The sequence below is a fragment of the Cupressus sempervirens genome, chromosome 6, assembly GCF_028749045.1.
Source record: "Cupressus sempervirens isolate cs-2001-9-10 chromosome 6, ASM2874904v1, whole genome shotgun sequence".
Taxonomy (NCBI): domain Eukaryota; kingdom Viridiplantae; phylum Streptophyta; class Pinopsida; order Cupressales; family Cupressaceae; genus Cupressus; species Cupressus sempervirens.
In genome coordinates, this window is record NC_143123.1 from 691792164 (window position 1) to 691815064 (window position 22901).

The 22901-nt window shown below is 35.9% G+C and overlaps 2 protein-coding genes across 3 annotated transcripts in view; both read right to left on the reverse strand.

Moving 5' to 3' along the window:
* Window positions 1-18976, reverse strand: part of LOC149554085 (uncharacterized) — a 105349-nt gene extending 86373 nt beyond the window's left edge. Inside the window, exons 1-2 of one of the 2 annotated variants that reach the window (XM_089789423.1) lie at window positions 18511-18976; window positions 18332-18382 (exon numbers count right to left, since the gene is read on the reverse strand). In XM_089789423.1, coding sequence (XP_089645549.1) covers window positions 18332-18382; window positions 18511-18615 — 156 coding nt within the window. In that variant the 5' untranslated portion in view covers window positions 18616-18976. The remainder of the gene's footprint in view (window positions 1-18331; window positions 18383-18510) is intronic. The other variant, XM_089789422.1, reaches the window with a different exon arrangement.
* Window positions 18977-21898: 2922 nt separating this feature from the next.
* Window positions 21899-22668, reverse strand: LOC149554086 (mavicyanin-like). Its single transcript, XM_089789976.1, has 2 exons — window positions 22420-22668; window positions 21899-22307 (listed from the first exon to the last, which is right to left on the reverse strand). Exons 1-2 carry the CDS (start codon window positions 22580-22582, stop codon window positions 21973-21975), a joined length of 498 nt encoding a protein of 165 aa, XP_089646102.1. The 5' UTR covers window positions 22583-22668; the 3' UTR covers window positions 21899-21972.
* Between the last annotated feature and the right edge of the window lie 233 nt (window positions 22669-22901).

The following is a 22901-nucleotide window of genomic DNA, read 5'->3' on the forward strand; positions in this document are numbered from 1 at the left end:
ATACATAGTTGATGATACTTCCATGGCCAAAAATTACAATAAAGTTCTATAATAAATTTGTAGTTTTTATCGATAAAGCTTTGTTTAAAGGTTTTCTAATGTACTTTTTTTTTCTAATGTATAGCTTTATCTTGATTTACAAGGTTGAGTTCCTTAATTTGTAAACTCAAACAGTCAAAGTAATGAGGGTCTTCATGATAAGTTCAAGATGGATACGCATTGTTGATGATGCTTCCAAGACCAAAAATCCCAACAAAGTTGTATAATAAATTTGTATTTTTCATCGATAAAACTTTATTTATAGGCTTTTTTAAGTTCTTTTTTTCTAATGGACAACTCTATCTCTCTTCCATGTCTTCATAAGTTGCTAGACATCTGCATCTAAGAGGATTTAGAACACATACTCTTTCATCCACTTAGCAAAGTGCAACAGATTGCACTCAAAAGGAGCAAAGAATTTAGTGTATGTCCACTGCAACTTGCACAAGGGAGCACAAAGTTGTAGGATAAAGAGCCAAGCGTGCTAACTGGGATGCTTCCACTTACCGAGATATTGAAGTTGAGGAGTTTCTCAGCACACTTTTAAAGCAAATGGCAGTGGCACTACATGTAGATCTTCAAAAGTGCTTATATCAACTAATGTCAATCGTGACAATAATATTGACAATTTATAAAATCCATCTAACAATAACAACTAAATATTGGGCTTGATATTATTACTATTTTATTATTGAAGCTGAAGTTTCAACAATGAAAATTATATGATATTTATCAATAATGTAATAGTCCCTTAGATTAAAATTTTCCAGGTCCATTAAACCAACCAAAGAACTCTGCCAGGACTGGTAAATTGGCAAAAACATCAGCAAATTAATGCACAAAATTTTTAAGCCACTTTCTTAAATATCACTTTGCATAGTTAAGTTATTTTAAAAATTAAAGTGGATGGAATTTAATTCATTGACAAATTTTTTTAACAGTCCATTGCAGCTACAAATTTGTGCACAACAAATAAGGATTATGAGGTATTCTAACCTAGTTGCCACATGCTGGAAATAACAGAGATAGAAGGGGACAGGTATACGTACCCAAAAGAATATAAGGAGTACAAGACAGGGGTGGCCAACATTGATGACACCCCTCCCCACCGATTCAAGAAGGATGAGGAAGTGAAATACAAGGAACCAAGTATAGAAAAAATAAATTTGGGAAAAAGGAAGTCCCGAAGGCAATCCTGGTGAGGGAAGACAGGGACACCATATTGAAGGCAGCAACATTTTCGATAACCCTATTGAAAGGATATAAAGGACCCGTATGATAGACTGGAAAGAAGTATGACACTTCCAAAAGGGTCCTTATTAAGGATAAAAGAGCAACCAAGCAAGGAGATAGTAAATGGCACAACCTATACTAGACACCAAAGGAAGTCAATCCCAAGTCGTACGACCTGTACAACAACCCTCACCAAGTCTGCACACTCTGTACGGCCAGTGCACAAGGAGGTATCCATATGAGGGTGGAGGTATCCATACGAGGGTGGAGGTATCTGTACGAGGGTGCAGAGGAAGGAAGGATCCATACAATTTTGGAATGTCTGCAAAGGAAGTATCTGTGAAGCTGAAAGGAACGAGTTGAACCTTTGTGAAGACCACCAATCTGCATGGTTATTGAAATGTGTGCATCAAAGATATTATGTGCTTAAGGATCTTGAGCATTAGAAATGTCAGGTTATGACACAAAATTTACACCAGGCTGAAAATAAAAGATTTGAGTTCCCTTTGGTGTGCATGCAAGCAAACAAGAAAGAACAACCATCAATTTCTCCAATAGAAGAAGCAAAAGAATATAGAAATGTCTATGTTCCTCGCCATTTCTTGAAAGGGACCAAAGATGAGGAGTTCCAGTGTGGAATTTAACCATCAATTTTCCCTATGGAAGAAGCAAAAGAATATTGAAATGTCTATGTTCCTCACCGTTTCTTGAAAGGGACCAAAGAGGAATTTAGAATTTGGAATTGAAGTAAGGTAATTTTACTGGAGTAGGGATTGAAGAATTTAAGTGCAGCTCTAATGATGCAAAGAAAGGTACAAATCTTTCTATATTCTATTTTCCTCCTGAATTAAAACCTCTTCCAAAATGGGTGAAAAAGGACAAGAAAACAATGATAAATTGCATGGGGCTATAGAAGAATCTCTAGATTGTGATCCGGAAATGCAGGCTTTTTCTTTTTATGAAGTTACAGCTGGAAGTTTAACAAAAGGCAAAGAAAATTGGCCAATTAGATTTGCATATAGCTCACCCTGAATATTTATCTTTCAAATTTATTGATCATGAAAAGGAAGAAAAAGACCCTCAAGAGAAAGAAAGGTACTTTAACACCTCTGAATGGAGATAATGCTTTTTTCTTTTCTAATTATTTTCATGATGATGATATTGCTTGCATAAAAAGAGAAGAACTTCTGGTATAGCCAAAGTTGATCCTATGTTGGAGGAATTTGGTAATTTAACAAAGTGTGTCGATATGGGTGAAAAGGATGTTGCTTGCAGTCCTCAATGATCACTCATTGATCATAGATAATACACAAACACATGAAAATGTAATACTGCTATGCATGCACAAAACTTAGAAGAAGCTTGGTAGCTGCTCATACACAAAGCAGAGAAAAATACTCTCGATACAATGATACATTTGTATTTACAGAAAAAATTCTTGACTTCAAACACATCCCAAAATGCACACAGAACCAACATAAGTAATTCTCGCTTTCAAATACTGTGGATACAAATAAGATCGCCTTTGTGAAAAAGAAGAAGAAATTTTTGCAGCCAACTATGATCCTGTGCCTACAAAAAGTAACCTTCAAAAATTGCAGGCACAATTTACATGTGAGGAAATTGGTCTCTTTGGAAATATAATACCATGTTTTAATGAACTCTACAGGCCAGGCACGACAATAAAGTAAATTAAGAAATCTTTGATGAAAAATGGTTGTACAGACATGAATGTGTTTTTAGAAAGCTTTTGAAAGCAACCAATCTGAAACTTGCGCATGAAGCAGTCGTCAGAGGGTTGTTGTTCTTGGTTGTACTTCATGGCCATAATCTGTTGCTGAGAAGTGGATCATACTTTTCCCAACCTGTCAATGGTTTTGTATGAAGCCCTTGATGCTTCCCTGAGGTAAGGGGTTTTACCCCTGTACATAGTGTAAATAAAAGTTTTGTTTTGTTTAGTTTGGTGTGTGTGTGCCCAGTTACCCCTGCTCCCTGCATTACGCTATTACATGACTCAGTGCCCAATAGATAAAGCACTGATCCACTTTCTGAGTTCCAGATTTCTCTTTATTTAGAGCCTGTATTTTCCCTTGAATAAGGGTGCCCCTTTTTCCCCTTCAATGTAGTTAACCTCTTTTATAACAGACATTAAATTTCCACAATCAATGTGTTTTAAGAATTTGCTTCTGGGTTTGATTGTGTTTGATCTTTTGCATCAACATTTTGGATCACAATCTGTGATCCATCATCAGGATGAAGAGAGCAAACAGAATGATGATGGGTCACAGAGTGTGATCCGAAATGTTGATGCAAAAATTCAAACAATCAAATCCAGAAGCAAATTTTATAACCTCTTTTATTTCCAAAAATTTTCATTTTCAGTTTTATGGCCCCATTATTCTATTCCCTATGCCCATGTCTTCCCATTTAAGCAAATCCCCAATCTTGAACAAGCCAGTCCAACAATTCTGAATGTCTTTCAATTATTTAGTGGAATGCAATATCCCGAAAGGATATTTTCCTTTAATTCACAGCAATAATTTTTTAGACAACCACATACATATTTTGCAAATAAAACCAGCAGTTTAAATGAACCATGCACCAGAATACTCATTAAAATATCTCAAAATACGTTATTAAATTATACACCAGCAATACAATAACCAGCACTCAAAAGTCCAATCTTAAACACAATTTTACAGTCAAATTGGAATATTAAGAAAGAATCTGTAAGCACGCACGAGACACCTGAGGTGACATCTCCACAGACAATGGGTTTGTGTCCATTGTCTATTGGCATGAGGGTTTATGTCCTCACACTGGATGAAAGCTGAAGCTTTCCGAATAACTCTCGCAAGAGAGAAACTGAAATCTGAATCATAAACCAAGCATCCTCCGAATGAATGAGTCTCCCTCCTTTTAATCCTCAAAGTTGTGACTCTTCGACTCCCTTCTTGTCTTTTCATCTTATCACTCCTTGTCACTTTTAGCCCACTTTATAATATTAAATTGACCTTTTATAATTTTAATTCACACTCTCATAGTCAATTTTAATATTATATGAATATGTCTTTAAATTTCCTATTGTCCCAAATCCCAAAAAGGGGACATTACAAATCTTCCCTCCTCGAGATTGCTTGTCCTCAAGCAATCAGTATCAGGATCCCATATGAATCTGCAGGTAGCTTTGTAGCTCAATCTAAAAACAAATCCTGCCACACTGTGAAGCAAGGTGTCAAAATGCAACCCTTGCATCAACCAGATCCCTGGATCCCATGTTAATATATGAAGTATCGCTTCATCTGTAGGCCGAACAACTCTAATCGTTATTGCATCCAGTCTCAAACTGTGTAGAACTACAAAAAAATTCTCAAAATGCCATAGATACATACGGTCAACACCTAGATCCCAAACCATCCCATGTGCATGTTCAACCAAAACAACCTAACGTGTGCTACTATCATATACAAGACAATCCCCAATCCAACTAAGAATCTTACTACAATTGAGATCACAAGCACCACTGTGATCAAATAATTTTGGGAACTCAACTGTGTGCCAACCAATTCCTGGAAACATTACAAACCATGGGAATGTTCTTATTGGATCCCACAAACAAAAGGGCCATTCTTCTTCCCAACTATCTGTACTATATTGTTGCTTTGTGCCTATAGTGGGTGGAGTACTCCAACTACTCAACTGCCATGATGCTACCCCTCTCACTATATGCACTGTAGATATAAGGCTCGCCACATCTCTATCCCAAGCTGATTTGTAATCAGCGTTATGTCCCTCTGTCAAGGCAGCAACCTCTTGGTTGCAACAACTGTCATTCTAGAACTCCTGACCAAAATCAATGAGTGTACCATCATCAAACTCGAATAATGGGTTCTCCATTATCCAATCAGCATCTACTTCAAACAAAGGGTTGTCTACAAGCGGAATGTGATCTAAATTTTTGGTACTTGGTCTTTTGAGACAACCATCTAAGTCATAAGTCTACTGAATGCTATCAAGTTCATTATTTACTTCTTGGAAAAACTCTCGTCTCTCGTTACTCTCATGTTCTCGAGAATGATTTGTGATCCTAACCTGATTTTCTACTTCCTGATGAGCAATTTGTGAATCATCCAATGCCTTCGAACATACTTAACTCCCTGTTGAGCTCTATAATCCCATTCTTTCCTTTACTCCATTGATCAACATACATTACAGCAACCTTAAGAACATAATCCCTATTGGAAAGCAAACATAAGTAATCTCATTTCATAGATTCAAGGGCTGTTTTGATTACCTGCAAATCAGCAACAAGCCAATCTCCTTCCACTCCCTTTTGAGCCTTCCTATAAAGATCCTCAACCATCCTGTGAGTGTTATCATAACATACCAAAGATGCCACACCCATGTCTTCACTAACCTTCAGCTGGTTCTTTAAGGCATGCATCTCATTATCGTCATGTTCAAGCATTTCATCGTCTTGCAATGTCATCTTGGATTGTTCCTCTAAATTTATATCATGTGTATAAGAAACATATGGTTCATCACACCTCTCAAAATCATAGGTCATCATTCCATTGTTCCTTTGATTTGCATGCAAAGGCAAAAGTGTTGCTATTTTATCATTTGTACATAAAGTCTCATCACACAAAGGCTCGTTATACAAAGACTCCAACATGCTATTACTTCGAGTACAACCGGCCTCATCAACATGACTGTCAAAGCTAACCTCCAAATCACCAACGTACAAACTTATACCCTGTGCAACATCTTCTACATGATCACGAGAAGGCTGCAAATCAATGGTAGTTGACTGCCCTTCTTTTTCATGATCATCTATTAGATGAATTTGGTCTGCTGAAAACTCTTCATACAAATTCTTGCACTTGTCTTTTGCAAGGAGATCCTGGAACAATTCAAAATACTTATTTTTTGCCATATCGGTCTTGTTTTGAAGATTTGGATGGAAGTTTATATAATCAAAAAATTTAAAAAATCACTTTGAACTCGTGCTGGAAATTTGTTATATTCATCATAAATGTCAAGTATACCTGCTCTTATATCAGATTGGAAATTATGGGTTAACTGTTGTTTAATTTGAGCAAGGTCCTGCGTAACCCTGTCTTGATTAGGCATTTTTCCCAACTAATATTTTAGACTCGGCTCCAACCAAAACTTTCCAATTTGCTCAAATAATTATGTCAAACTATTGGTGGACGCACAACATCAATAGATTGCTTCAGCAATACCACAGTCCAACTTTCTGATAGACATAAGTCCTTTGTTGCAAGCTTCACCCTCTATCCTTCTACCAACAGCAACTTGATGATTTAGTCAAAGAGATAGAAGCCCTCTGAGATATTCTAAACCAATATGATGCTCACCATTACTTAAATAGGGGAATTAGCCGAAGTTTGTTCTGAGATACTTTGAAGTTAAATGTGAGGGGTGATTATAGTGCACTGCTAGGAAGCACTGTTACTCAGAATTTTGCTCGCAAACACTTTATAGTTCAGATTCAAATCAAATAGATACACAATTAAATATATGTCTACAACATTTAGAATCAATTAATTGTGAATTACCTGCTCTATCAGACAAATCAGAGTATTTCTTCACACTCCCATGTGAATTATCAGGTGACTCACAGGTAATATGCAATATACATAATGCTTCTCAGAATAGTTCTCAGGAATGAGATAATACACCAAGCTCTGTAAATGTTGGTTGCCGAATTTCGGAGACAAGATTGGGTCAACGACTAAAGATAGATGATTTAAGCCTCCTGTAGCTTCTTCCAAATGAAGAATGGACTTCCAAATACGACGACTCTAATAGAGTGACCTCTTCAAATTATTCTTCACAAAACTTATGTTTTTTGTCCCAATTAAAACCGTGCTAGTTGTGACTAGGTCCCACATCAGTTCTCTGTAGACGCTCCTTTAGCTCTCTGCAAGAAAACAACTTCTCAATGCTCATGTTTAATTGGCTATCAATGCTCAGTGACAAGATCTCTACAAAATCCATTTACTTCTCCATACAACATCAGCTTGTTCTCTTTTCTTCATTTGATGAATCCTGTGCACAAATGCTTTTACAATCTTCAAAATCAAAGGAATTTGTTGACAACAGCTAATTCATCTGCAAATCATCGTAAGCCTTCTGGCAATCTCCTATTCATTACGCTTCCTGTGCTCAGAAAAATATTCTTTACAAATGATGCTCTCTAAAGATTTGGAATAATATTTCGTTGGCGTGTTTTTCTTTTGTCTTTTTCCACCTGTAAACCACCATGCCAAATCAAGGTCTGCAAATGTAGTCTCTATTTTGGGTCATGTAGTTCATCCCACCTAAGAGAAACTAGCGGCATCACCAATCTCAATCACCTACTCGTCTAGTAATAACAATGGCTCCATCCCAAGTAGACGGTAGAAAACGATGCATGATAATGCCTTTGTTAATCAAAGACTTGCTTTCTAAGGAAAAATATTCGTCCTATTCAAGGCAACAATATATTTTGAACTTTACACTGAATAGCTACACTTGAGATACAGGAAAACACAATACAAGATGTCTTGATGCCACTATCAATTTCAAATTTCCTACAACCCGTCGACTCTAGACAATGCTTCAGCAAGGAAAATAACAGGCCTCAACGAATATTTTCCTTATTTATAAATTGTACTATCTCGAGTCTTGTTCCTAATGCCTGGAATCGATTCCACAATGTTCTCAAGAACAATGGCTGACCCAAAATATATATTGACGGTAACTTAAGGGAAAATTGTTTTGACCACTACTCATTCAATATCTCCTCTTCCACATGTAATGAAGTCAATCATCAAAATGTCAATGAAGTTGTAATGGCAATTTCCCGATGACCACAATACGACACAAAGATTCATCTTCTGACCCTAAAGTCTATAACGGCAACTCCCCAATCCTATGGTTCTAGAATTCCCGCAATCTTCTAAAACACCCATCTTTAAGACACAACCGCCTTTACCGCTCAAAGGCATTTCTGAAGCGACTCCATAATCCTTTGGACATGTCGTTCCACCTACTTCAAATTTCGTAAATGGTGCAGGCATTTTCTTTCTCCAGTTTTGCAATGCTTCTTGACAGTTACAACACCTTGGATCTTTTGTTGGTAACGCCTATAACTGGTGGGCTTGATAATTAATCCTCCATAATAAAAAAGAAGAGTTACCACAAACGATAACAATCTTTACTAATATTTGGTTAATCCTCAAATAAATCAATGAGATGTATACACCAGCGGTGCCCAGTGTATTATCCCGAGAGATTAAACTTTGGCAATTCTCAAACAATTATTATTGTCCCAACTTAATAATAAGATAGTGATCCGATAGAATTTTCTTATTATTGTTGACACTGCAAACCATATACTACTTGGGACCCACGATGATATGGACTGTGATCTCCACGATTTCAAATTACTCAACGCCCGTGAAAAAGATGCGACCCCTACGATTAACTTGAAGTTGTAACTTCTAACTTAATTATAATGATATAATTTCAATTTGTGACATATGAATATAGTAAGCCAATGCCTAGGCAGAATAATTGTTTTCCTTTGTAATTGATTCAAAGGCTTCTACATCAGCTAGCAAAGTTCTTCCATTGCTAGTTGGTATACACACGACAAAAAACCCAATTAAGAAGACAGCGGACTCATGTAATTCCCTTTCAAAAATATACCTAGACTCAATTCCTTGAGTCAAAACATTGAATTTAAAGATTATTCCAATACTAAGTGCTCAATAGATATAGATTCAAAACGGCACTTATTTTCCAGGACATACACTTTGGAATTAAATATTCATTTGTTTCTAATATCGGTCTGCTCCAAGGTTTCATAAACAATCTAGAAATAGACAATCTTTGGCACTCTCTGAAACAAACTGAAAGTATATTTTTCAGAAACTCTAATAATATAATTTTTGCCTTGTGCAATCAGATTTAAAATTCAGATTGTAAATAACTTCATTGCTCATGAAACTTCTTATTAGACCCAACAGGATGGCAAGGTTGATGCTCTGATACCACTGAAATATCTCGAAAGGGTATTTTCCTCTAATTCACTAAGAAATAATTTTTTAGACAACCACATACATATTTTGCAAATAAAACCAGCAATTTAAATGAACCATGAACCAAAATACTCATTAAAATATCTCAAAATACGTTATTGTATTATACACCAGCAATACAATAACTAGCACTCAAAAGTCTAATCTTAAACACAGTTTTACAGTCAAATTGGAATACTAAGAAAGAACCTGTAAGCACACGCAAGATACCTGATGTGACGTCTCCATAGACAATGGGTTTGCGTCCACTATCTACCAGCACGAGGGTTTACGACCTCACGCTAGATGAAAGCTAAAGCTTTCCAAATAACTCTCACAAGAGGAAAACTGAAATCTGAATCATAAACCAAGCATCCTCCAAACAAACGAGTCTCTCTCCTTTTAATCCTCAAAGTTACTCTTCAACTCCCTTCCCGTTTTTTCATCTTATCCCTCCTTGTCACTTTTAGCTCACTTTATAATATTAAATTGAACTTTTATAATTTTAATTCACACTCTCATAGTCAATTTTAATATTATATGAATATGTCTTTAAATTTCCTAATGTCCCAAAAGGGGACATTACATGGAAAGAATGAAACCTTGCATCTCATGAGAATTCTATAAAAACTAATTCCTATAAGGTCATGGCCTATGTGGAGATTGCCCAAAAAACTTATATAAGTGGAAGTAATGATGATCATAGTTGCCCATTTTACGAATGATATCAATGAAAGTGTTGTATAGAATGTGGGTCTGCAAATACAAGATTTAAAATTGTTGTACTTGTTCAGTTTTCACGAGTTATCAGGCACCAAGGAGGTTCCAAATCCCATTATCAAGTACAATTGTCCTTTTAGAAGAGCTCATTGGTCTGATAACTAGCATTGTCTATTAATATGTAAGAAATCAAAAGTGCAAACAAAGTTAAACACTCCTTGTTGCTTAGTACTAGCAATATTCATGTTGCTAGAAGCCAGTGACCATTTGACTGCCATAGGTGTCAAGTTTTTGACAATCCCCATACATAGTAGCATCCAGCTGTAGATCCTCACAGGTTTCATGGTAAAAAGCAGCACCAAACTCACCATGAGAAACACCAATTCAGTAGGAAAAGAAGCGGCTTGATGTAATTTGCCTATCGAAAATGCATGAGGCGTCATGCTTGGGTCAGCGTGTGTTGCGAAAGGAGAACATGATTTACTTTGATTATATAACGAATCATGGGTGACTATCATAATCTATCAAGTTGACATAAGCACTAGCTTGACGTAGTAAAGGCTAAAAGATTATGTCTGTGACAAAGTGCGGAGATAGGAGAAATTGGGATCGAGATGTATATTAATAGATAGTTTACAATGAAGAAAGGTTGGACTAAACTTATAGTTGGGAGAGATGGTTTACATTAATTAAAAAAATGGAGCCCACGTGGAAGTCCCCAAAAACAGTCATCGGGCCCGATAATCTTAGGGATAGCAATATAATCATCCTCGAAATCTATGTTACCGGATCACCGGTTCTCCCGAAAACCCAGTAAGTGGTTTCAAACTTTCAAACTAGTTCAATTCTCCAATAGCACGAATATTCAAGTGACATCACGGGTTTCAAACTCAAAGTCGGCCCCAACTAGCAAATTCGTCCTTCCCACATTTTGGCGATCATCGGTTATAGATCTCCACATGGAAACAGAGCTACTAATCCTCATATCAAACATGGGTTGCACAAGACTCGCAAGCGAATGGAACATGTAGAGGTCCACAAAGAACGTAGTGCAAGCAATGAAAATTCTCTTGAAATCCGTATTGTTGGCCTGTGAGTACCCTAGCAAATTCCATAAATGGTTCCAAGTTTTAAATCTGGCCTGAATTGCTGATAGCGTATCGGGCACTGCACAAACTATCAACCTTATGAGAATCACTGCCCGATAACAATTTTCCAAGATCTTTGTTGCTACAGAAGGGTGGTTTTAGTAGACTCTCTGTTTTGGTCGTCAAGTCATCCATGATCATCGTCATTATCACATTGGCATTGGGAGGATCATCACTAACAAAGCAAACAGTTTTAAAACAAGGCAATTTTTGTGATTTGTTGATTAAGGTGCAGTACAGATTTAAAGAATTGAAAGTGGTGGTGAATGAGAATGTGGGAAACGATAGAACACCCCAACCAGAAGATGCTAGCAAAGATTGTGCAAAAATATATGAATCTTGTTCATCTTGATACTTTTCATGCAGGTCTCACACAAAACACCATCACCAAGTTTCATGTAAAGTGGCTTCAAACAATTATAGCTAGTCTACAGTTATGGTTTGGTAAAGTATGAAGAACAAGAAGATGCAGCATGAAGTGCCATTGGAAGTTTGATGGTTTATTGCTTAAATGGAAAGACTTAAATGATGAGTTGCAAGGGGATTTGATAATAAGTAAAGTTGTTCCTTCAACTTAGAATAAAGGCCATGACAAGAGATTATTCATCCCTTCCTCCATGAGGTAATATAAGGATGAGCTAGAATAACCCAACATGTAAGGCACTAGACCAGATCATGAAAACCATCAGAGATTCTCGTGTTGTCTACGTCCTGGTATAGAACGCAGTCCCTAGACAGAGCCAGTATTAGAAGAGCAAGCTTTTCATCTCCATTTTAAAATTTTAAAACTTAATGTTTGTGTTTTCATATTTAATTCTTTAATGAATTAAATATTTAACATAAAAGTGCAAAGTAATCAAATATTAAAAGCATAGAGGAAAGGTCAGGTTAGAGTCTTTTATTTCACATTAATTTATTCCTTCAAGAATTCATTTGTTTTTAAAATGTGAAAACATGAAAAGTGACGGTGAACTAAAAGAGGGGATTAGTGGAAAAGGGAATCTTGGGAAGAGGAAGTGGAAAAGATGGGACTTTCAAAAAGTTACTCAGCGGCTTCTCATGGGAAGAACTTTATTTTAAAGGGGGAATTATTTCACTGAAAAAGGGGTCCCTTTTTTTTTCTTGTTTGGGGAGGGGGGAGGGGGGAGGGGGGGGGATTGGCTCTCTATCTATCTCCGAGAATAGGAATTTTGTAACCATTTTCAGCTTTTCATTTTTAATGAATACTCTGTCAAGCATTTGTTTTCTCATGTATTTATTTCCTTTCATGGTTTGCGTCTTGTTAAAGGAAAGTGATATGTGCATCACTATTATGGAGGAATGTTGATAGACTATGTTTAATTGATATTTGCAAAATATGCACTTAAAGATTTGTAGATATAGTGGGAGACTGTGTTGTCAGTATCTGCATGTCTTCTCATTGATAAAGTATTTATTTTATGCTCTCGATTATTAATGGACTTTGTGCCATGATAAATATTTAAATCTTTTCCAATTGCAAGAATCTATTTTCCTGAGAAGAGGGATTATTATAAAATATAAATCTGACTGTGAATTTACGAGAAGTGGGTTATGTATCACTTTCTTGCATTCACTTTTCTAAATGTTCAATCCTTCTGCATCTACTTGCATGGTTATGGGTACAGATGTTAGTGACATTTATTGCTTTCTGGTAAAAATCATAATAGTCTTGTATCCATTGCATATCTAGTTGTATCTCTTAATTCAGAGGGAGATTATCAATTCAATGATAATCTACCCAACTGTTGGTACAATTTGTTCTTCTTGTCTGGGCATTTGGAGTCAGATTGTGCATATGTTTTTACAGAGCAAATCTTTAACCCAACGGGGTGTTGCCACCAGAACCCGTGAGAGTGCTGCCCCTCAACCTTGCGAGCGTGTTGTACCCAGATCCTATGAGGGGCATTGCCCCTCAACTACACTACAACTTTGAGTTTGTGCAATACAAGTCGTTATCTACACTCTTGTCATTAGTCTTTCTAGATATTACTTGTTGTATACTTGTCGTCTGTACAGACGACTTTTTATTTTGAGGGGGATGATGTAGGCAGCAATTATGCCATGAATAGTTATATAAGACTTTTGTTAGTTAATGAAACATTCTTAAAGGGGTGTCAACTGCATCATCGGTGACTATTAGAGACTTAACCAACGGTGTGTAGTATATCGAGCTATTACCTATAGCAGTACTGATGATCTTTATAACGTTTTGATATTAAAATGAGCCAATGTTGATATGCAATAGTAATTTTTGTAATTATAACAAACAATTCACAGACTTCTGTTGCCACCCAAGAATTTAATATACTGTTCACAGTGTTTGAAAGACCCAACAGAATATGGGAATAACAAGTGATATTACGTCAAATAGGTGCCTGACAATTCTTAACTGCTCTTCCAGCATGGTAATATGACATTCAAATACTGTCAAAGTTACTGTACTAAGTCAAATATGATATTTCTACCAGAAATTGCAGACTCAATATAGATGACAGACAACATCTTAGGAAATTCAACATAAAACCAAAACTCAGTCGATACAGGGATTATTGCACTGAATGTTAATTCCCGGAAAGACAATAATTTCTCAGATTAAGTTTCAATTAAAATAGGACCAAAGGAAAATTTAATCACAGACCCGTCACTGAAGTTGCCTACAGAATGCTGACAGAAGAACAAACTGAATCTCAGCAGCATACACCCACTTCACCTTCTTGTTCGGCTCAGACAACTATATCCTGGAAACGTGATTGATTACTGACGAAGGCTTGAAATGGATTCCACTGCCTACCCAGACACGACTTCTTCTATTTACGTCTCAGCCCTGATAGAAATGCATTCATAACCTGCTACCCAGCGGATCGAAAGATTCGCACCCTTTCTCAGACTTCTCCCGCCGTCGCACCAAGTCCCCACATCAATTGAAGATCTTCCTTGTTTGCTCAGCGAAATGCCTTGTTATAAAACTTAGTAACACTGCCCGAAACTACCAATCACGCCGTTAGACCCCCATTCAAAGATAATGGCTCACGTCCCAGGTTTTCCTTGCTCCCGAAATGGTGGTGCCCTGCCGAAAAGTCAGTAGGTCGACTTCTGGTTCGACTCTCGCTAAAAAACAATGCCGACCCTTTCACATTCTGCCCAATCGGTTCTTCTTCCACGTGATGGCCACACAGACGTTTTCTTCTTTTTTTCGTAATTTACACGACACCAAACCCCTCCCTTGTCACGCAGCCCAGACTCTCAAATCGAATGACCTCTTTCAACATCTACTAACAATAATCTGTTCCAAAAATGTCTGCCTACAGATACATTCTATTCAGACTCCAATGCGAATTCCTAATGGACTTACTTGTTTAACTGAACCGGAAATCTTCTGTTTGCCGATCTCTGCCCAAAATCTTACCACTGCAATTTCAAGGAGTCATGGGGGAACGTCCAGCTCCTTAATATTCGGACTTGAGGGTTTTCGTCCTGAAAGTCACAATCCAGTCACATTAAAGCAACCAGTAGTTTATCTGAATGTTTAATATCATTCTTCATGGTGACAATCCCAATGTAGGCTCTCCTTTTTATAACCTCGAAGTGAGGGAAAGACGTTGGCATGAGGAATGTGGGATAAAACCACATTTTCGTCCTGTAGTGCCTTTAAGACATTTTATAAAGTGTATAGCTTATAATATTGAAATGACTTAATTTTTTCCTCTCAGTTTAATGAAGTTCTGAAGTGAGGTCGCTTTAACTCCTGTTGTGACTGGTAAACATCCTGTCAAATAATATTTAATCCATCCGGATGTGGAGATAGATTAAATTATGCCCATCTATTTAGCACTGAGAAGGGGACATGACACGATGTCAAATCTATTTATCTGGAATCCGGAACAAGTGAGGTTGTAGTTAATGTTGGAACTATTATGCTGTGAAACATATATCATTGTGTCATTTATGGTGTAATGTGATTGTATGTTACTCATGCTATTGCCGTATTTCACTCATCTTTGGTACCATAAAATCCTGTTGAATCTGCATATACTGTGCAATCTCTCTCAACTTTAGGTATATAACACCAGATAGGCAGAAAACAAACAATGTAATAATAAGGTGGAATCCAATGCCAACAGCACATGAAACCTTTATCATATGACCCCAAATACACAATGCACAAGCAGAAGTAAAGGAGAACAAAAAGGTCTAAAATTGAATACAATACTCTCCAATAAACAAAACTGAGCAGAAGAGCAGAAACTTCACTCAGCGGCATCATGAGGAGCATGAATAGGGAACCAGAGGACATCAAATGGAATCAAAAAAGCATAGTCAATAAATACACATAAGATCGATCTCACTGCTATCAAACATTCAACAGTTTGGACAACACAGGTTCAGTTGATCTGACTGATAACAACCAGCTCAGCTTTCAGGTTGACAACTATGCATAGTTAGCCTTCAAACTCTAGATCCACAGACAAGGTGCCTTCAAATTCCACCATCTGTCCGTTAACTCTGCTCACAATTTCCCAAAGCACACCCACCTAAAACCTATCCAAGTCAACAAGCATTTGCTCCAAATATTTTGTCCATATTAGCCTACTAAAACCTCGAGCTTTACAAACTGTCTAATCCAGCATTATTTGCCCTAAAAATATGTGCACAGATTTCTCCTACAACATAAATATTTATTCTTACAATCTATAAATGTCAGTGTATTACAACCGGATATCCGTATAGCACTGGGGCAGTACAATCTAACAAAACCATGAAATATTGTCCTAATAGAAGGCAAAATGAGCTCTACGAAACTATTCAACTTATATGCACCTACAATCTGTTCCATTCATCACACAAATTCATGTCAACAATATGCCCACATCGGCAAACTAAAACTACTTAATCCTATGATTTGATTGCATCAGCACACTATTAATATTTCTCCCTGTGATCTTGTCACACTAGAATATTGCAGTCAGTTACCCCTGTCTCATTAAAACACAAGAATCTAACAATGCTGTGAAAAAATTAAGAATTCATCATAAAATAGCTCTGAAAAATGCACTAAAGCTATATGCTGCTGCAACTGTCCAAGCCACCACACTAGTATCTGATGATGCTATGAGCAAATTACCTAATACGTGGCAACATGAGCTCTGAAAAACAAAACAAAGTTAAATGCTTCACCATTCTTCCAAGTCAGTACAGTAAACCATGCTCTTTTACAATCTGTCTAAGGCAGCACACTCTAACCATCTGCTTCTACAATATCTCCATGTCAGCACACTAAAACAATTTACTCCTGCACTGTTGATGTATTAATCATCGGGATATTTCCATTAGTGTATTTTTCAGTTTTCTGAGACAGTTTTCTTCCAACTGTTTAACTGCCCTCTATGCCTTTAAATGTAATCAATCTTCGTGAATAACGAATACGGTCTCTTCTGTTCAAATATAACTTCTGGGTCTGACAGTGGTATCAGAGCAGAATATAGATCTACGTATCTGGTAGCAAATAATCTAGAAAAAGGATGGGATGAAAAAGAAAAATCCACAAAGAAAGCATTCAAATGTTTCACCAAGTGGCAGAGCATCTTTTGAAGCACTCTACAAGGCAGATGAATTCTTGAAGGTGCTCGCTGTCACCATCAACTTCCAAATGACTTCTTCCTTAGTATAACTTTAAGACAAACCCATCATGAAAAAGAATAACGCATTGTTGAATGCTCACTGCATCCCAAATGTGCAAAATAATAGCATTGGATGCTGTATAATGAAGTTGTCACCCTTTTAATTTTTTTGATGGATAGTTACATGAAAGAGAAAATGAGTATAAGGATTGAAGGCAGAGTGAACAAGGAAACTATTGCTGCTGTCAGCCGGTGTTAACTACATCAAGTAATGGCTTGTGGTTGAAGATTTAATATTTCATATTGGTGTAAGGTATATTTCTAAAGGTTGCTGAGGTTGGACAAAGTGAAGAGAGGGCTGTTATGGTAAATGCTGAACATGGGGGTGTACATAGTTCAGTTTATTAATTATGCTTTGATTGGGTGTCAATAATTTTTGTTGCCTTTGCTGCCTAGTTATTTTTGGGAAAGTTTAAAATGTTTTGAACGACATAAACTTGTTCATAGAATACTTGGTGAAGCAATCAAGAAATGTGCCAATTGATTGTTTTGAAAGGATGTTACGGCTATACCATGATTATGAGTGTATAAGGATTGCCTGACTTCCAAATGCAAAAGTGTATATCAGACAGATTCTTCCAATATGTGCTCTTTCAGAATGGACAAAACAAGTCCCAATTATCAAAACTTGAGACCAGTCAAAGCAACAGGCTCAATTATAACAGTTTGAAACCTGTCAACGTAACAGTGTTAGTTCACACAAATTTTAAGACCTGCCATAGTAACAGGTATTTAAATGAGAGATGTTTGAGCAGTACAAAATACTGCCGAACATGACGATAATTCCATCAGATTAAGAGGGGGATGTTAGTATTCATCAGGGTACTCCCATTAGTTTATTTTTCGGTTTTCTGAGGCAGCTTTGTTCCAAGTGTTTAACTGTCCTCCGTGCCTGTAAATGTATTTAATCTTTGTGAATAAGATATAACTATTTTTTACCTCTCTAGTTCAAATATAACTCCTGTGCCTAGCACTACAGTCTGTCCATGTCAGCATCTTCTGTTCAAATATAATTTCTGGGCCTAACACTACAGTCTGTCCACGTCTGCAAGCTCTACGTCTTTCTCCCTAGAATCTAACCGCACGACACTTGCAAATAGTCATACCTATTAAACTGTGACACCAAAATCTAACAATCCAGCCAAAGAGTTCAATAATTCATGGCAACATAATCTGTGGAGGTACCACTCTCGGTTAACGAAACACCGAAGTTCGAGAGGGAAATTATAAAAGAAAAACAATCCCTCTCCAGATTATTAAAAATTCCCCAAACGACCTCAATGAATTTCCAGCATTTTGGCATAAAGTTCAAAAATAGACTTGAAAAGAATAAAACTAAAGATAAGGCGTATAAAAAGTGGAAAGCATGAGGGCATATTTAGGGTTCAAGGAACAAACAAACCTGGATTTGTTTCTTCCAATTTTTGAGAAACGCCGCAGGGTCCAAAACAACCTGCCGAAAGAAGAAGGTCAATCAAACCAATTAACGGAAACTACTTTTCTCAAAAGAAAAATAAACAAGAGGGTTCCCATTTGTCTGATAGAAGCCCGGCAGGGTATCGATCCGACAATCTGACCAACCGTTGGAGTCGCAGAAAAATTGGTGGTATTGTTGTTGTTGCTGTTGTCCCAGTCACCGTTGAAGCTGATGATGGGCCTTCCCCCAATCTCAAATACAGTGGACATGTGCAACGCCCGCTTCTCTCTGGAACCTCAATTTCTCCTCGATACACCCGGTAATTAGACGGTCAACTCCGCTATCGTCTCCAAATTGTTGCAGTGGTGGTTATAAACTTATAAGACACAGAATAAGTACGAGATTTTCTTCATATTGTGTGTTCCACTTTTATATACTGTCGTGGTGGAGAAGAGCCGGAAAAAAAAATTGAAAACAAAAACAAAAATATATATATATATTTGTCCAACAAATTGGGTGTGTTGTGGGTATTAATTAGGAAGCGGAAAAGAGCACACTCTTAACGACTGGTCTTTACCAATCCATCTCTGACAACAGATCACAGTTTTGTTCTGCGGTCGAATGCGGCATTTTCCGTTAAAACCGAGAAATGTGTATTTATTTGTTTAAAAAAATTGACTTCTTTTTTATTTTTAAATATTGGAGAAGCTTTGATTGCGCTTTTTAAGTAAAACCAACGATACAATTGATTAGACATGAGGAAAAGTTTGGCTTTGTGGCGATTGGGAGAATGGCGGATTTCCATGTGTTTTTAGTTCGCCCCTTTCGTGTTTTTATCGATGTCTTTTCCACTGGTTAGGTGTGTTTGTGGACGTAACCCAACTCCCTCGTTTAACATGTTTGGCTTTAACTCAATTCACGTTTATAGTAAAACATATACTAGCACTTCACCTCCAAGAGGTTTAAGTAAGTGGATAGAGTATTTTATGAATCTAAAATTGCATAGATCACTAAGGGTTTCAACATATTTTTCTTATGACTTATGGGATTTTTGGTCATGAAATAATAATGGACATGTGGTCGGAAAGTGCTTCACAACAAGGGTATTTTTCAACTCTTCGAGTTATTCTACTTAGGAGATTTTAACAATACTTATAATTTCAACTTCCCAAGTTATCATTTTCACAAACCGTGTATTGTTGATTTGATTAACTTTTGCATTTTAGGTGAGTTTTTGACATGTTTTTGAAGTGGTGTAAAACTCATTATATTTTTCTTGATTAAGTTATGGATGTGATTGTGTAAAATGAATTTATTAGCAATATTTTTCATTTTAATGATATTAATTAACTTATGGATATGATTGTGTACAATAATTTTATTAGCAATAACAACCGTAAAAAAAATTATTAACAACATTTGGAAATATATTTCATGATTCATCAATGTGAAAACTTTCAAAGTTTACGATTACTTTTTAAACTTTTTCATCCCATGATGAATTACCAAGTGTGATTCCAAATCATTGATTATAATAAAAACAACACAAGGTAAACAAGTAAATGGTGTGCTAATGACTTGCATAATGTTTGTCCTAATGACCTCAAAGGCCTTCAATTACCACTAAGTAGAAAGTTAGAACCACCATTGAGTTTGGTAAATCTTGTAAGTATATTGTTCAATATTTTTTCAATAGAACATGTTTTAAAGGACACGTATTTATTTATTCAATTGTTATGAATGAAACTATATTGTTTTCAATTCCTTGTATCTTTTTAGCTTTATAAATTTTTAAGTTAAAATTAATTTTTCAATTCTCAAAAATATTTTTATTATATAATATTTACTCTTTCTTAGAAATATTAAGAGTGAACTTTTATGAACTTTCATGTTGGTTAATAGTATTTATAATGAACTTTTATAATAAATTTGTTTTGTGTTTGTCCAAACATAAACTTAAGTAATGAAATATTTGAAATAGTTTTCTAAATAAGTCACCTTAAATCATTAATATATTAAATTAATTTAAATTTAAATTTGTATTTAAAACTTTAATAGAGATTGTTATTAATTTCAATAAACTAGTTATTTAATCTTTTATAAGTTTTCAAAAAACAAATCATTTTTTAAGTTTAAAATTTATTTTTAAATGCTTGAGAATATTTCAATTAATAATTGTATAAAAATAAAAGATAAATTACATGAGGTATAGTTTCATGTTTTACCTAAATTTTTTAAGATTGATTATAATAAATCAAAAATAACTAATACTCTAGAGATCAAATGTTACAATAGAATTAACTAATACTAATATTAAAATATAATTAACTAATACTAGATCAAATATTATTTTCATATATGATCAAATCTTGGTTATCTACATTTGATCTCCTCTTTCTTACTACCCAACTATCAAGTCTCACCATATCTTAGGTTTGAGATGATTGAGTCTCTACACTCCATAGATCAGACACCATATCCCTTTCAACCAAACTATCACTTGTCTCTACCATATCTTAGGTTGGAGATGATTGAATCCTACACTCCACATCGATCACCATCTCCCTTTCTACCAAACTATTATCTTTACCATATTTTAGGTTGGAGATGATTGAGTCTCTACACTCTATATTGTTCACACTTGATTTATTATATTCATCAAATAGTTTATTTGGTTTCTTTTTCATTATATTATATATTAGAATATACAAAATCAAACTGTGAATATGCAAAGTAATAAGAACTATAACAAAATCTAATACGAGTCTAAAATTTGAACCCACAAATATTAATAGAAGTTTGTTTCTTAACCTTCGCCCAATACTTATTATTATTTAAATAACAATACTATGGACTTGCTCGAATACATGATAACACAAATTTTAAAATATTTTGTTTATTTCAACAATCTCATTAATTTCGAATAATAAAAATAGAATTAACTAATACTCTTATTATAATAAATCAAAAATAAAAGTTGTAAATCTTGACGTCTATCTTCTTAGATCAATAGTTATATTACTACTTTAAAAACTACTAAAAACGATGGTAAATGATATCAATGTAATAAAATTTGCATCTAATAAAATTCAAATATGATCTTTGTATGAAATTGTTCCACATTTCAGATGCTTGAACATTACACACTAAGGTTAATTCCTAAACTAAAAGTATTATTAAATATTTAAGACTAGTTAAACATGAGTCCTATGAGTGTAAGAATAATTTGATTAAGTGTAAACAAAATCTGGAAAGAAATCTCGAAAGAGCCAAACTGGAACAAAATGCATATACAAAAAAGATAAAACACATATGTAATAAAAAACAAAGCGGGCAGCGTAAACATCACACACTAAGCTCCATTCCAAGACTACAAGTATTAAATAGTCAAAATTGACTTGTTTTTTCCAAACTTAATTTACTCCTACCGTGTGATATTTAAGAATAACTGAAACAAAGTAAAACATGACAAACATAACATATCTTCTTTCATTTACCATTCTATCAAATCCCTTGAACCCATACAACCCATGTAAGGAATAACTCACCAAATAAATGAAATTACTCATTATTCATATCATAACTAAACTACAGAAAATCCAGTAGACCTCGTAAATGAGACAGATTTATATGAAAAGAAGAAAAGGAGCAATGAACATGATTCCCAAGAGAGATTTTGGTGGCGCTAAAGTGGAAGCCAGGTTTCCCTCTTCGGTAGAGGTGGGCGTGGGCGTGGTGGTGGTAGGAGAAGAAGCAGTCGAGGGAAGAACAGTTACACTGAATTTCATTCCGCCCGAGCAATGCCCAGGAGTGTTGCAGACGAAGTAATGTGTTCCCGCACTCTTAAGCGGCACCACCGTATTTCCGCTGCTATCTTGCAAAAGTATATTTGAAGGCGTGCACGACTGGAACCCCATTGAGTCCGTCTCCACTACAGAGTGCGCGGAATCATATGTAAATGCTGCCACATCAGCAAAACTCCATTAAAACCCATGAAATGAAGAGGTAAATCCTTTTGGAGTAATTTTTTTCAAAAATTTACTGATGAAAAAATGGTTTTTTGGGAGTCTTACAGATTGAATCCCCAACGTGAAAAGTAGTAGTGTCTGCCCAGCTCTGATAATTAGTGGCCTGATCCCATTTCCCTGTTCCTCCTACTTTGATCTGATCCCCCAAAGAGGCTTGAAAAACAGCCATGAACGCAACCCAAAAGAGCAACCCCTTATTCAATGACATTCTTTTCCCTTGTGTGCGTGCAGCGGAAGAATAAAGTGAAGAACATATAAAGCAGGGATTCAGAAGAAGAAGAGTGTATGAATAAAGAGATAGTGGTGAATAGTCTTTTATAGAGGAGAAGCCCAGACATGGATGGCAAAGCGGTGCAGGAATCTGAAAAGTCATGCGTAGGTTGTGGGTTTTGGTGGAGGTTCTTTTCTTCGTTGAGCAGATGACTAATAACCGTGAAGGTCCCACTCCTGGTTCAAAAAGACATGCTGAACAGAGCCAATGATTCGGTTAAGTACCTAGAATGGAGGCTTAAAATTATTCCCGACTG